Source organism: Rousettus aegyptiacus, unplaced genomic scaffold, assembly GCF_014176215.1.
Source record: "Rousettus aegyptiacus isolate mRouAeg1 unplaced genomic scaffold, mRouAeg1.p scaffold_m13_p_15, whole genome shotgun sequence".
NCBI lineage: Eukaryota > Metazoa > Chordata > Mammalia > Chiroptera > Pteropodidae > Rousettus > Rousettus aegyptiacus.
In genome coordinates, this window is record NW_023416290.1 from 56162599 (window position 1) to 56176806 (window position 14208).

A 14208-nucleotide genomic window follows, 5' to 3' on the forward strand; every position below is an offset into this window, starting at 1 on the left:
TGTCAAAAGAAGAAAATAAAACTGTCCTTGGGGAGACATGGGGAGAACTGAACGGGAGACCACATCAGACGGTGCCTGGAACAAGACCGATGGTCAGTGTTAGTGTCCTTCCATTCTGCACCTCCTCTGGGCACGGTCACCCCCCAGGAGAGACAGCGGTCACGTCCGACCGCATCCCCGCAGGCTGAGACTCTGCGTCTAGCTGCATCCCCTTTGGCACGTGACTTAACGTCACTGAGACTCAGGTGACAATGCGGTAGTCTTTCCTTACAGGGGGAAGTCAGCAACGCAAGAAATTGTGACACAGAGCAGGTCTGGGGACCAAGAACAAAGCCAGCACTAAGGAGCCCTCACTCCTGCTGCATTCTGGGACTATTATCAGTAGCCGCCTTCGGGCAAACCCGGGACGGAAGCTGGGACTGGACTAACTACAGATCCCGGACGAGCCTTCCCAGGACGGGTGCTCTTGCTGCCTGGGGCTCTCTGCCCGCACTTCCGCACACTGTCCTCAAGGGAGGGGGCGCTGACCGGGACCAGCAGCCCTAGTCCTGCCCTGGAACCCCAGGCTGCGTGACCAGCACCACCTGGCCACGCGGATGTCAACCGGGTGTCTCAGGTCTAATGTAGAACTCTGAGTCCACTCACCCCAAACCCGCTTCGCTAAGGACAGAGCGTCTCTTTCCAGGACTCAGGTCACAGAACCGGTCGTCATTCCCGACCCCTCTCTTCTCATCCTCATGTCCCGTTGGTCAGCGAGTCCCAGCAGCTCTTCCTCCCAGATGCATCGCCGAGCTGAGCCCTTCTCCTCGTGGATCTGGGTCCCTCCCTGGTCCAGGCAGCACCACTTCCCGCCTGGACCACGGAAGTGGCCCCCTGACACTGCCCTCCCTCCAGTCTATTCTCCACTCAGCGCCTTGGGGTGTCCCTGTGAAGCGTAATTCATGTCGTTGATCCAGCAGTTACTTATTAAGCATCTACTGTGTGTCAGGCGCCGTTTGGGGCTCTAACGGCTTCGCATCTTCCCCTGAGCCTACAAGGATGCCCTCTCTTCCCTCATGCCCCGCCCCCTCCTGCATCCCGGGTCTGCGCCCACCTCAGACCTTTAGGCGCACAGACCTTTAGGAGCCCTGCCAGGAAGGCTCCTCCCCCCACCCCTGGGCCGCTCGCCCCCTCCCCACCTTCCCACCTTGGCTGAAGCATCATCCCTCAGTAAGAACCTGCCTGCTCGGCTTACTTAGCTTTGCGACCGCCTCTGCTCCCAGCCCTCGTCCCGGTGGATCCCCTGGAGGGTCCATTTGTCTGTCAGCCCCACGACAGTGAAGCTCTGTGAGGGCGTGGCTTTTGTAGATTTTGTTCGCTACTGAACCTCCAGCGCCTAGAACACCACAGATACGCCCGGAATGAACGGAGTTCTTGTTTCCAAGTGTTCTGATCGGCTTCCCACGTCTGCCCCGTGGGACTCGCGCCCTGGCGGCAGGCGTTTGGCAGCACCAGGCTTATGCGGTGTGCTGGCCACCTGCGGTCCGGGCCCGGCCGCATCACATCCTCTCTCCGCGGCGCGGGGCGTTAGTGGGTGACAGCTGAGGCAGTAAAGGAACTCCCGCTCTCCCTCCGCTCGAGTCCCACCAACTCCCCATCACCGGCCGCACCCGCCTTTGCCCTCGCAGCGCCCGCCCCTCCCCCGCGGAGGGAGATTCCCGGGGTTTGAGCTGCCCACCCAGCCCCACCCCCCGCCCCCACCGCCGGGCCTGACCCGGCCACGGCCGCGCTGTGTTCGCAGAGGTGGTCGGCGTGGGCTGCGTCCTGGACGGAGCGCGCTACGACAACGGCCAGTCCTTCCAGCCCAACTGCAAGTACAACTGCACATGCGTGGACGGCGCGGTGGGCTGCACCCCGCTGTGCCTGCGCGCGCGCCCGCCGCGCCTCTGGTGCCGCCGCCCGCGGCGGGTGAGCGTGCCGGGCCGCTGCTGCGAGCAGTGGGTGTGCGAGGACCACGCCGGGAGGCCGCGCAAGACGGCGCCGCGCCACACGGGGGCCGCAGGTGGGTGCCGGGCGCGGGGCGCGCAGGGCGCAAGGGGCGCAAGGGGCCCTCGCGGCAGGTGGCAGACTCTTCCGGAGTTCGAGCCCCGAGTCCTATTCCCAGGCCACCACTCACGAGCTGTGCCACCCTGGGAGAGTCAGGCCTCCTCTGGCCCCTGTTTCCCCACGGGTAAGATGGAAATGACACCCTCTGTCCCGCCTGTCTCATAGGCCCCTCTGACAGGCCCCTCTGAGCGGTAAAATGAGGAAGCGCTTTGTCAAGCACAAAGCCAGACAGGTGTGATTCATTATTAGCCCACTTAAGAGCTTATTAGGTGTGTGCGGGCGGGGCAGTGTAGAGGAGGGGGGAGGGCAGGTGTGCGGGAGGGGTAGCGTGGGTGGCCAATGTGAGGGCCGGCCAGGGAGGAGAGGGCTTTCCCTCACTGTGGAGGATGGGGGACAGGTGAGGCTTCAGCCAGGTGAGCCAGGTCACAGGAAGACCTGGAAAGGGAGGACAAGGTCAGGCCTGTTGGTTTCGCCACAGTTTACTGGAGCCTGGCGAATGCCAGACACTTAGCAGGTACCAATCAATGTCTGTCATGTGGACGGGTGGGTGGGTGGATGGATGGACAGATGGCCAGACAGACAAATCGATGGATAGCTGGATGGGCCAATGGGGATCTGAACTCAGGCCGTGGGGGTAGAGGTGGCAGGGAGGATATTTCTAGAAGGAGTCTCCCAGGCAAGTGGACATGAAAAGGTGAAGGCACGAAAATAGAGTCCGGGCATTCTGGGGGTGCCGGCAACTGTTTAAAAATGGTCAGTGTGTGAGATTGCTCAGGAAGGCTGCAGAGGAGGCTTCCTCGGTCTTCGTTCTGACATTCGGACCAGATCATTCTTTGCGCGTGGCGGGATGTTCAGCAGCATCCCGCTAGATCCCAAGGGCACCTGCCCCGCAAGCAGTCATATTCCAAAATACCTTCAGACATTGCTAATTGTGCCCTGGGAGACACGGTCACCCCCTGGAGAACTACGGGTGTGGCCTGAGACACCACCATTTAAGGTGGAGGAGAGGAAGACGCTGGGCAAGACAAATCCAAGAGGCAGGCCAGAAACAGAAGAGGTTTTGCGGAAGTCGGGGGAAGAAAGGGCTTCGGAGCAGAACACACTGGAGAACAGGATGGGAGAGGATGCAGGGGGGCATCCCGGACAGGAGAGGATTCAGGGGGGCAGCCTGGACAGGAGAGGATGCAGGGGGGCAGCCCGGACAGGACCTGCCCCCAGGCTGTGCACCCTCAGCGGGTCCCACTGGACCAGGATGCAGGGTGGTTCCCATGACCCTCCTGCCCCTCCCCTGGTTCAGGGATGCACAGCCTCTCTGGGTGGGGCTCGGGGCGCCCCACCGGGACCAAGCTGGCCCCATGCAGAAGCAGTCCCTGTCGATGGAGGAGGCGGCAGGGAGAGCTCTGTCCCTAGCAGGCCCACGGCAGCTGTCCCACCACGACCCCCCTTGGCAGAGCCACGAGAGGGTCACGGGGTGGGGGACGCCCAACGGCCGTCTGCCCATTGTGTGTGGCCCAGTGACCCCATTCTGACGGAACACAAGCAGAGCCCCTGCCCGCCTAGCGAGTGACCCAGAAACCAAAGCCCTTTTATCCTCCTAGGCAAATCCCTCCCCGGCGCCTCACGCCCCACGGCTCAGCCCAGCCCGGTCCCTCCTCTGGCCTCGGAGGCCGCTCCTTTTTCCCTCCGTCTCACAGACCTCCCTTCTCTCTCATGCATTCCCTCATTCATTCATTCATTCATTCATCCATCAGTGTTCCCTGCACAGCCATTAACCTGGAGGGGCTGGGTCTCGAGAACCCACCTTTCCCCTTCTCTTTCTCCTGAACCGATTGGATGTCTTTTCTTTTCCATTTCTCCCTTTTCCCCTTTTTTCTTCTCCTCCCATTTTGTAATCACTTCCCCCTCACTCTTCCTGTCCGTCTCCACCCCTCCCCTTCTGCCTATTTCCCCCACCCCCTGACCCCTCGGTGTGTGCGGGGAGCGGGGGTCGGGGTGGCTTCCTCTCCTGTGGGATCCCTCCTTTGTCTCCCTCCCTTCTCACCTGCCTGCATCTCTAGCTCCCTCCCTTGTCCATTCCTCAGAGAGCTGCAGTGCACTCACCGTGACGTAGGGATATATACATTACTAGAACCATCCGAGAGCTGGCGTGTAGTTGGCCGACAGTCAGGAAACCACACCAGCGCACGTCTCCTGAGGGCTCGCTAAGGGCAGGGACAGCTGAGCACTGTCACGTGTGTGAACCCGTCTTTCCTACCCACGGCCCTGGGAGAGAGACGCCCTTGCTTGCAGGTAGCCATGCTTCAGAGTTGAACCCAGCCAAATTGACTATGAAACCTGTGTGTTCCCTTACCCATGATGCCCTCAGCATCACCCAGACAAAATACCAGATCCCAGGGTGTAGACACTCCCCTTTGACCTCCCCCCAAACAAACTTAATCTCTGCAGGGGCAGAACAGTGTCTTGCAGCTTTTATTCCCAGCACCTGACAGATGTCTGACACACACTCACTCACCATCTAGACACTTTTATTATCACACCAGCCCCGCAAGGTAGAAGTTCTTGTTCTAACGAGGAGACTTGAGTCCAGACCGAGTCGCCCAAGGTCACACAGCTTGCAGGTTCAAGGAGGATTCAAATTCAGGTCCGCCTGTCTCTAGAGCTAGTTCTCCCTCCGAAGAAGAATAAAGAGCTCAGAACAAGTCCCTCTGTCCCCAGGGGAGCGGGGGGCATGCTGGTTAGAAGCCAACTCGCTAGCTCAGGGCCGCCAGCCCTTGTGCGGCGATGTCAGGGCGCGGGTTGCGGAGGCTGGAGACTCACAGGAAATCCGTCCTGTCCACAGCGGCTGTGGGCGAGGCGGAGGCCTGGCCTAGGAACTGCCTCGCCTACACCAGCCCCTGGAGCCCCTGTTCCACCAGCTGCGGCCTGGGGATCTCCACGCGGGTCTCCAATGTCAACGCCCGCTGCTGGCCGGAGCAAGAGAGCCGCCTCTGCAGCCTGAGGCCCTGCGATGTGGACATCCGTCTACACATCAAGGTGGGTCCACCTCCGGGCCGGGGCGGGCGGCCTGGACCGCACAAGCGAGATTGCCTCCGAGCCTGGCTCCCAGACTCCCTCACGGGGCCATTCGTAAGGCGGGAATGGTTCAGCCCACCTCCTAGCAGTTACTTGGGATAATGTGTGTCGCCGGATAATGTGAATTTCCCTCAATGGAAGGGATCGTGGTGCCCATATTATTAGACTCAAGGTCACTCTGGAGAGAACCCAGGGACCTTGAGAAGTGCTGTCCTGTGACGATTCTGAGGGACCCTCGCTGGCCACCATTCTCTGCCTGCTTCTGTGCCAACCCACACCTGTGCGTGCTGTATGGCAGCCATGCTGGGTGGTAGGGGAGCCCTAAACGGGGCTGGGGACAGTTGAAGTCAAATGCTCGTCTGCTGCTCGCTTCCTATGACTGCAGCCAACCTCTCTGCATCTCTGAGCCCCTGTCCCCACGTCAGTAAAATATCGGAGTTGACCCCAGACATCCCTCCCAGCTTCGAGAGTCTCCGATAATGCGAACAAAGGGTCAAGGGTCTAGCGGGACACAGTAGACGGAGCCGCGGGCCTCAGAGTTAACAGTGAATCCGACTTGCCTGAGTCGAGGCCTCCTCGCTTCTGCCTCAGGCCTGGTCACGCGCCTTGATGTCACTTAAAAGAAACAAAAGAGAAAAGGGGATGCTGAAGGCAGAGCCGCCCAGTCACCAGACGGCCCAGCTCCCTCCAGCTCCTCCCGGCCCGTCAGACGGTGCTCCCTGTCCCTTGTCCTCCGCTCTGGTCACCTCCGTGCCGGTCAGCCGAGCCCTGCCGCGCCTCCTCCTTCTCCTCCTCCTCTCTCTCCTTCTTGCTCTCTGATGATGCCCCCTGCAATACTAGGCTTTGTATTTTGGCCGCTTGGTGCACAGTGGGTACCCAGCGTACATGACTTAATGAACACATGACCGGAACAGGTTACCACAGCAAGAAAACAGGGGCAAAGCTCCCGAGCTCGGCGCATGCACGGCGCCCTCGGGGTAGAGACGGGTTTGCCGCGAGGCTAATTGGAGTCTCCCTCCGTCATCCCTGATACCCGTCACCGCCGCCCAGTATTGCCTCCTTAATTACGTCTCCTCAAATCGTGCGCGTCTTGGGCCCCACGTAGCCTGGGTCTGCTCTGTCCCTAGTTCTGGCATGGTGCCGAGGACCAGTAGTTTGGTGAACCTGTTGGATGAGTGCCTTCACAAGCCCCCCACGCCGTGTACCAGGCACTGAATTAGACTGTAGAGACTCAGCAAGAGCTCCAACCTCAGGTGGCCCACAGCTCAATGGAGAGACAGAGCCACCTTTAAATAATTCCAGTCCCGCTGAATAGCTGCATGATAAGGGTGTGCGTGAGAAACTGCAGGAGACGGAGGAAGACAAGGCGAGGGCCGAATGCACGCCCAGTCACGGAGTCCCAGGACGCCTCCGCCGCCAGCTAGCTGGGGACGCTGGGTCGACCGAAGGAGCTACAGAGGCATCCTGCATTGGTGCCACTGTGACAGAAGACCGGGCGGTGGCCCGGCGGAAGGAAGTGCAGGAAGGAAGTTGCGGGTTGCGAGGTGCCACCCTAGTGAGACATCCCTCTGTGGTCCTCAGTGGACTCCTGTGTAATGCGGCCGGGTCTCGCTGCACTGGGGAGGGTCCTTCCTAGCTGAAGATGCCGCACATCTGAAAGTAAGGCGGACCGCTCCCGCATGCCGAGTGGGAAGGGGACAGACAAGCGCAGGCTCGGAGGGCTTGGAGGTGGTCGTTTATCCTCTGAGCACCCCCACTGACACCTCTTTTCCTGCAGGAAGGGAAGAAGTGTTTGGCTGTATACCAGCCAGAGGCGCCCATGAACTTCACCCTGGCTGGCTGCGTCAGCACACGCTCGTACCGGCCCAAATACTGTGGGGTCTGCACGGACAACAGGTGCTGCATCCCCTACAAATCCAAGACCATCAGCGTCTCCTTCCAGTGTCCCGACGGGCCTGGCTTCTCTCGCCAGGTGCTATGGATTAATGCTTGCTTCTGCAACCTGACCTGTAGGAACCCCAACGATATCTTTGCCGACTTGGATTCCTACCCCGATTTCTCAGAAATTGCCAATTAGGCAGTCAGCAAAACCCAGGGTGCGGGCCTGGCCCAAAGCTTGCCAAGCGGCCAGCCCTCCGAGGCTCACCACTGAGTCTTCCGTTGTCCACTTCCCACTCATTTCCAATTACCGTGACCCAGACCCTTGGCCCTCTTCCCTGTCTCCGGCCACCCACATGGCCCATTATGGTGCTGCTCGGGCTAAGACTAAGGGTCCCCACCCTCGGTAGGATTCTGCACATGCTACAAAGAAAGCGTCAGTCTCCAGCCTCTCCGGATGACACCAAAGCCTGATCCCGCCTGTGCAAGTCACCGGGAGTTCTGCTGGTCCTTGCTCAGGTCTGGGGGACCAGAATCAGCTGGACATTTGGTATCACTGATTTTTTCTGTAGATGCCAAACCACAAGACTCTCTGGATCCATTCGAAAGGATAGAAGGGATCTAGGACAAGGGACAGTCTATTATTTGGGCCCTGCTGAGTGGCAGGCACTCTAATAGTTCTGACCACAACACACCAAAGTGTCTCTGATTCCAAAGATCTGTGTACCCCACAGTCACCAAACGTTGCCAAGCGAGGGTGATGGTGGTTTGGTTTTGATTTTTTTGTGGACAATTGTATGCATTCGTCTGGGCATTGCTAAGGTTAAGTTTCTCTCCACCCTTGTAATGTGACGGGTCCACGTCGGGTTTGTTCCTGTCTGAAATGCAATTTGATAAATTTTATTCTTCTTCATGGGAAAAGTCCCCAGTCAATACTCCAGGGACAGAGCAAGATCAGCCCATTTTCAGAAGGGACAATTGACTCTAGCACCGAAACTGCGACTGACCGACAGGATCCTGGGGGATTGGCCAAGATCTTTCTTGAATCCAGATCCTCTCCCTACTTGGGGGCTCGTGAGAGTTGGAAGAACCCCTGGGACGGCCTCTCTGACCCCTGAGAGTGGTGTCCGGGGACATTCCTTTGCATTTATGGAGCCCGAACCAAAGTCCAGGCCAGACCCACCTGAGATGACCAGAGGTCTAGGCTGGGCGCGGGTCAAACAAAGAAGGGGTCCAGTCTGCATCATCCCGGCTGTCACTGGGCCGAGACATGACGTATCTTTCTGCCTCGGTGACCCACTTCACAGACTTTGGGTCTGCTCACCCAAACAACCCGGGTTGGGCGTGAAATCGGAGGTTTACCAGTTGTTTAGAAACAGAAATATATTTAATGAGGATTAAAAGCCAAAAAAAGAATTGAAGCTTAATGGAAGAGAAGGTTGTCACTAGTGGAAATGAGGCTAGTATTTATTTTATTAATGAAATATAAATATTTACTGTTATAATTCTTATTTTAGCATTGCTCCCAATGCTTCTCATATACAAGGTCATGGACACTTCACGCTCACGTTGAAAACTGCCCATTATTATTTCTTTCTTACAAATGTGAAACTGAAGCTCGGAAAGGCAAGGAAATTTAGCCCAAGTCACCCAACTGGTGTCAGGGGGAGTCAGGATTCAAATCCAGGTCGGACCGACTTGGTAACCTTTACTTTTCCCTACTTTTAGAGCTTCCAAAGGTGACAGGGAAGAAAAACATGACAGAATAAAGGACTGTCACCCCCATCTTTCACTCCGTTTTACTGTCTCTCTAGCTCCTCTCACGGGAGAAGAGTGGTTGACTTCCAGATAATTTAGGTCCTCGAGCATCCGAAAAAGCATGGCCTAGGTAAATATTCATGGATCCCATATAGACCATCCCCTGCTTCAACTCAGAACCAGCACTCGCCATGCATTTAAGAGATGGTTTTGATGGCCAAACACTGCCTGTCCAATGATGTGCAGTTACTCAGAGGGAATTATGTGTGGTTTGCCGAGGGATTCCTAAACAGGAAAAAAGGACAGGCGTGTGCCTTTTGTACTATGACTTTGCAAACACCTCGCCCAGCGCAAAGCACACAGTGGTGCTTAATACGGATTTGATGAATAAAAGAAATCGTGCACGTACTCCTTTTATTCAGAGGCTCTTTTCTCCCAAAGATGTGACAATCTAATTTTTATCAGCCGAATCTTACCTTAAATGCCGTACGAAAATGATGTATTTAGAAATATATAGTTCTATTTAAAAAAAAAAAATGAATTCTGAGTGAAGAGAATTTACCTCATGAATGATCTCTTCTATAAGTCTGTGTGGATCAGGCTGGATTTTCTGAGAGCAAGACCACCTGACATCTGCAAATTATGAGGACCAGATGACAGCTAACCCCACTCGAAATTCAGTAGAAACCCAAGAGCTAGATTCTTACCGAACTGACTTCCCAATGTGGAAAACTGAGTGTAGCTTCTAAGGTCACAGGAAGGCCGGTTGGAGGAGTTAAGGACCATCCTGGGAATGGGTGGGGTGGCCGGGATGCCCCAATTAGTTTTCATTTGGAGAAATGCTCCTGTCCGATACAGGTCTCTGAGGGCAAATCTCAGATTCCCGCGTTAAGGTCGTGAGGACAGAGATTCGGGCCAAACATAAGGAAGCGATCAGAACTACCATGCAGCGGAGTGACCTCCTTCACCAAAGGTTAAGAATAACAGTCACAGTTTTAAAAAAAAAATAAATAAGTCCTTTTATTGAGTGATTACTTGGTGTGGAGCACTAAGCTAAATTCTAAATGATCTTATTAATGATCACAGTAATTTTGAGTAAGCCTCTCTTCTTCATTTAATGAATGAAAAGTCTGAGGCTCAAAGAGGCCGAGAAGTTAGCCCCCAAACGCTGAAGCCCAAATCCAGGCTTGTTGCACTCTGCTTTGCCCTGGGGGAGGCCTCCAGGCAGAGCGTGAATGACCCATATTGGAGCATCACAGTGGCAGGGGGCATCGCATCCATCAGAGAGGTCACCTCCCTAGTCCCCTGTGACTCCGTTTTCTGGGATGAGGGAGAATATATAAGTATGAGGGAACCTTTGGGGAAGAAATTTCACATTTAGTGCCTAGGGTGGATTTCTCTGGTGTGCTTACGGGTGAGAGAGGCAGGGAGACCTGTAGTCCCCAAAACACTGGTCCTTACTAAACCTTGTCATAAGCATTTGACGAACACCCGCTGCGGCCCGGGCCTGTGCTCGCCGCTTCGCGGCCCTGTCTTATTTAAGATAAAGACATTATTATCATTTCCCCATTTGAGGGCTGTGACAGCTGAGGTTCACAGAGGTTCAGTCATCTGCTCAGCATCTTACCAGCTAGTGAACTACAGACCAAGATGGCAAGCCAAGGTTAGCCTGACACTGAGCCCAGTTAGCCTGCTCCCCAAATCCAAAGGTACGAGGGATGCTTTACTGACCAGAGCTGCAAGTTTGACTTTGAGGATGATCTGGAGAGTGATCAAAGGCAGTAGACGCGGATGACACGATTCTCATCCACGCTGTCCTGCGTCTACATAGGGATGGTGAGGAAGCGATGTGGCCTGTGACTATTATATCGAATTGGGTTATTGCTTTTGAAGGACTTATCTTGATCCAAAGTAGCTGCCGTGATCATCCCGGACAGCGGGGGCTCGTGAATAGTCAGAATGGTCAGCTTTGTATCTCTGATATACATCTGGGTGTATGTATATATACGTATTTTTTTTCCCCAAACTGTGACTTATTATTTAAAGGATATTTAAGGGATTTTTAAAAAGTAATTAAAAAATACATTATAAAAAAAAAAGTGACTTGGAATTTCCCAAAAGGAGAAACAGCACTTGGGCATCTGTCATGTTTTACAATATTTCTCCTTTTTCTCATGATTTGTATAGCATGAACATGTTTGTTCAGCGTGAAGGGTTTACATTGCTCAAACCCCTGTTTATAGCTTTTCTCCTTAAAGCAATAAGTCATCCGCAAAGTGACTTACTGGATTTGGTGGGGTTTTTTTGTATATTCAGTTATTATGAGTCAAGGATGGAGCATAGAGCACATTCAATAAAAGGGGAATTTTTATATATGGTAACAAAAATAGCTAAAAGTCTAGAACCACACTTAGAAATAGGAATTCTGGCATTCGGAAATGACCAATGCTGCCAGTCTGTCCAGGCTGGAAGACACCTCACATAAATGTAAAACGGAAATTATAGCATTCATTCACTCACGCATTCACTCAATGTCTTTCTATATCTCCACCCAGACGTGGGTGCCTTGAGGTCAGGTGTTGGATGGATGGAGAGATGGGTGCGAGAGAGTATCTATTGCCAGCTGCCTTGGGAAGCGAGGGTAAAAAGAAGTGTAAGGGAGGCCGCGTGATACAAGGGAGACATTTCTGACTCTGGGAATCAAGCGGGCCGTTCTATATTTTATTCCTTACTGGGAGTCCTCACTCGACTCATCTAAGCCACAGTCTCCTCAGCTGTGCAATGGAGAAAATACTAGCGGCTGCCTTGTGGTGGTGATGATGTCATGATGAAAATGCATGTTGCATGCAAAATGTTAGACTAGAGTTTGGCACAGGAAGAGCACTTCACAAACACATCTATTATTAGCCGAGTCTCAGTTTCAGCATGAACTGGGGGGTAGTCGGCAAGGCCGGTGTAAGACTTGGAGTCGGTGCGTGTGTCTGCACATTTTGCTGCTTTTGTTCTTATTTCAAAATAGCAAATACAAAGCAGAAGCGCCCGATGTTCGGTCGAATGCTTTTTTCCTTTAATCGTGTGCGGCTTGATCCTTTACCTTTTTGACTTTTACATTTTCGTTTGATGCTGTCATTTGAGTAAATACCCAGCTTCTTCGAGGCTGGAAGGGTGTCATGTTTTACTGCGTCTCTCAAATCAGTGGGCTATGTAGTACTTGCTCAGCTATACAAACAGATGTGCGGATGGTCGCAATGAAACGAATGGCACATTTGATACCTTCCAGCCAAACCTCCATCAGCCGCTACCTCTCCAAACACATTATGCGATTACAATAAAAGACAGTGGAAGAATTGACTCCAATAGAAAATAATAATAACAATTGCTACATGAATTGTTTCCAAGAATATTTCTGTTCTGAAACAAACTTTCTTTCTTTTTTTTTTTCAAAATTGGAAGATAAATCATAGAGTCCTATGGATGCCTTAGAATGAATGTGTAGACTTTGGGGGAAATTTCTGGTGGCTGAAGTTTTGGAAAAATGAGATTTAGGATGTTAAAAAGAAACAACAGACCCAAAATGGGGTCACTTGTGCAAAGCCCCACCAAGACATGGTACCTAACCTACATGCCGGTTCAGCCTCTCCCGGGAGTGGAATTTTAAACCAACGAGTCTGACATTTTCTGGTCACATTGCTAGTGATGTAGTTGGCCTGATAAGATCCGCTGCTTCCCCTAGGGAAAGGTGACCTTGCTCGAAATAATCTACTCTTTTAAGTTTCTCATCCTACCCTCTTTCTGCCGATAAAAACCTTCCCATGTTGTACCACTCCTTGGAGCCCCTCGTGCTTACTAGATGGGATGATGCCCGATTTATGAATCGCTTAATAAATCCAACGAAACCTTCAAATTTACTTAGTCGAATTTTGTTCTTTAATGAAATGAAATGGCCAGAGCATTTTATGATAAAGATTTAAAAAGCATATAGCACAGATATCAGTGTTCTCCGTCGAAAATGCAAAAGCGTCTGATGTACTCAGAGGTCCGAGTTCTAGCTGAGCCTGGGTTCTTTCCAAATATAGGACAGGGAAAAAATGGCTCCTCCGGAGATGAAAAAGCTGGCCCCAAGCCTGGTTTCATATATTATATTCCGTAAAAGAATATCTCCAGATCCGCATGCTAAACCGGGCCACTCTCGTCTTCCACACAGTACTAACCAAGTGGATTTCTTGGAAGTCTGTTCCATAAAAAGGGAAAGGAAGCTGCTCGAAGCAGGAGTATTGATAGCAGTGAGAAAATGCCAGCTTGCCAGGAAAGGAGAAACAAAAATAAATAGAGAACCAGATTGAAAATTTGATAAAAGCAGGTCACCCATCTGGGCGGGACTATTTAATGGAGGGACAGATAACCGCACAGGCAACACAAGCCTTGAGGGCATCCGCAGTGTTAGAAGTAGGAGCTAACCGATGTTCTACGATCCTGGGGCAGCAAGAGGTGCTTGCATCCGTCATGTGCTCCATTTTCAAAGCTGGAGGGATGTAATCCATTTTGGAAACGGCCCGGACAAGGCTTTTAATCTCTTGAGCTTTGGATTTCCTATCTATGAAGCAAGGACAGCTTAGTCACGGATACAAAGAGGGTAAAAGAAAGTATTGTATATATGCTAACTATTGCTATTATTAGAGGAAGTGTTTATTTAATGAAAACCTCTCATTGTGTGCTGGAGTCTTGTGCAGGCCCTGGGGATACCAAAGAAATGCTAGTGGTGGAAGGAAGGCCATGGAAGGGTGATGCACATTATCAATGCTGCGTGTACTACCGAGGCCATCTCTGCAGGGTCCCACTGCCACATGGTCAGCGCTTCCTAGGGAGGGAGAGGCGTTCAGGAAGCTTCTCGGAGCAGAGATGAAGGAGGGCCTGTCCTGTGACAATGAGTTTGGCTGTCAGTGGATTTAATTTTGCAAAGGACGTAGCAATTCGCCTGCCACAACTACATCAATAACTGAGAGCCTCTGCTGCGTGTACGTTGGGGAGGAGGCGGGAGTAGAGTTAACTCAGTCATAGCTGATTGGACAGTGAGTGGACACCTGAGTCCAGCTGGGCCAATTAGGTTCTTCCCCTTAAGGATGGGATCCTGGACCAGAGAAAGGACAATGGGAAAAAACTAGTGAAATCCCAGGAAAGTGTGGAGCTTCGCTAATAGTGAGGTATCACTGTTGATTTCCCAGTTGTGACCAATGCACCATAGCAACCTAAGACATCAATAAGAGAAAGCAGGTGTGGGGCGTATGGGAGCTCTCTGGACCACCTTTGCAACTGTTTTGTAAATTTTAAACTAATCTTAAAAGTTTAAATAAAAATGGGAGATTATACTAAAACCTATTGTGTTTACATTTTTTTCCAGTAGAAACAAGTATCACG

The 14208-nt window shown here is 52.7% G+C and overlaps 1 protein-coding gene across 1 annotated transcript in view; it reads left to right on the top strand.

Moving 5' to 3' along the window:
- CCN4 (cellular communication network factor 4) overlaps positions 1–12245 on the top strand; it is a 28513-nt gene extending 16268 nt beyond the window's left edge. The window contains exons 3-5 of the mRNA XM_036233051.1: positions 1781–2041; positions 4925–5118; positions 6935–12245. Of these exons, the coding sequence (XP_036088944.1) occupies positions 1781–2041; positions 4925–5118; positions 6935–7234 (755 nt within the window). The 3' untranslated portion in view covers positions 7235–12245. The remainder of the gene's footprint in view (positions 1–1780; positions 2042–4924; positions 5119–6934) is intronic.
- Positions 12246–14208: the final 1963 nt, after the last annotated feature.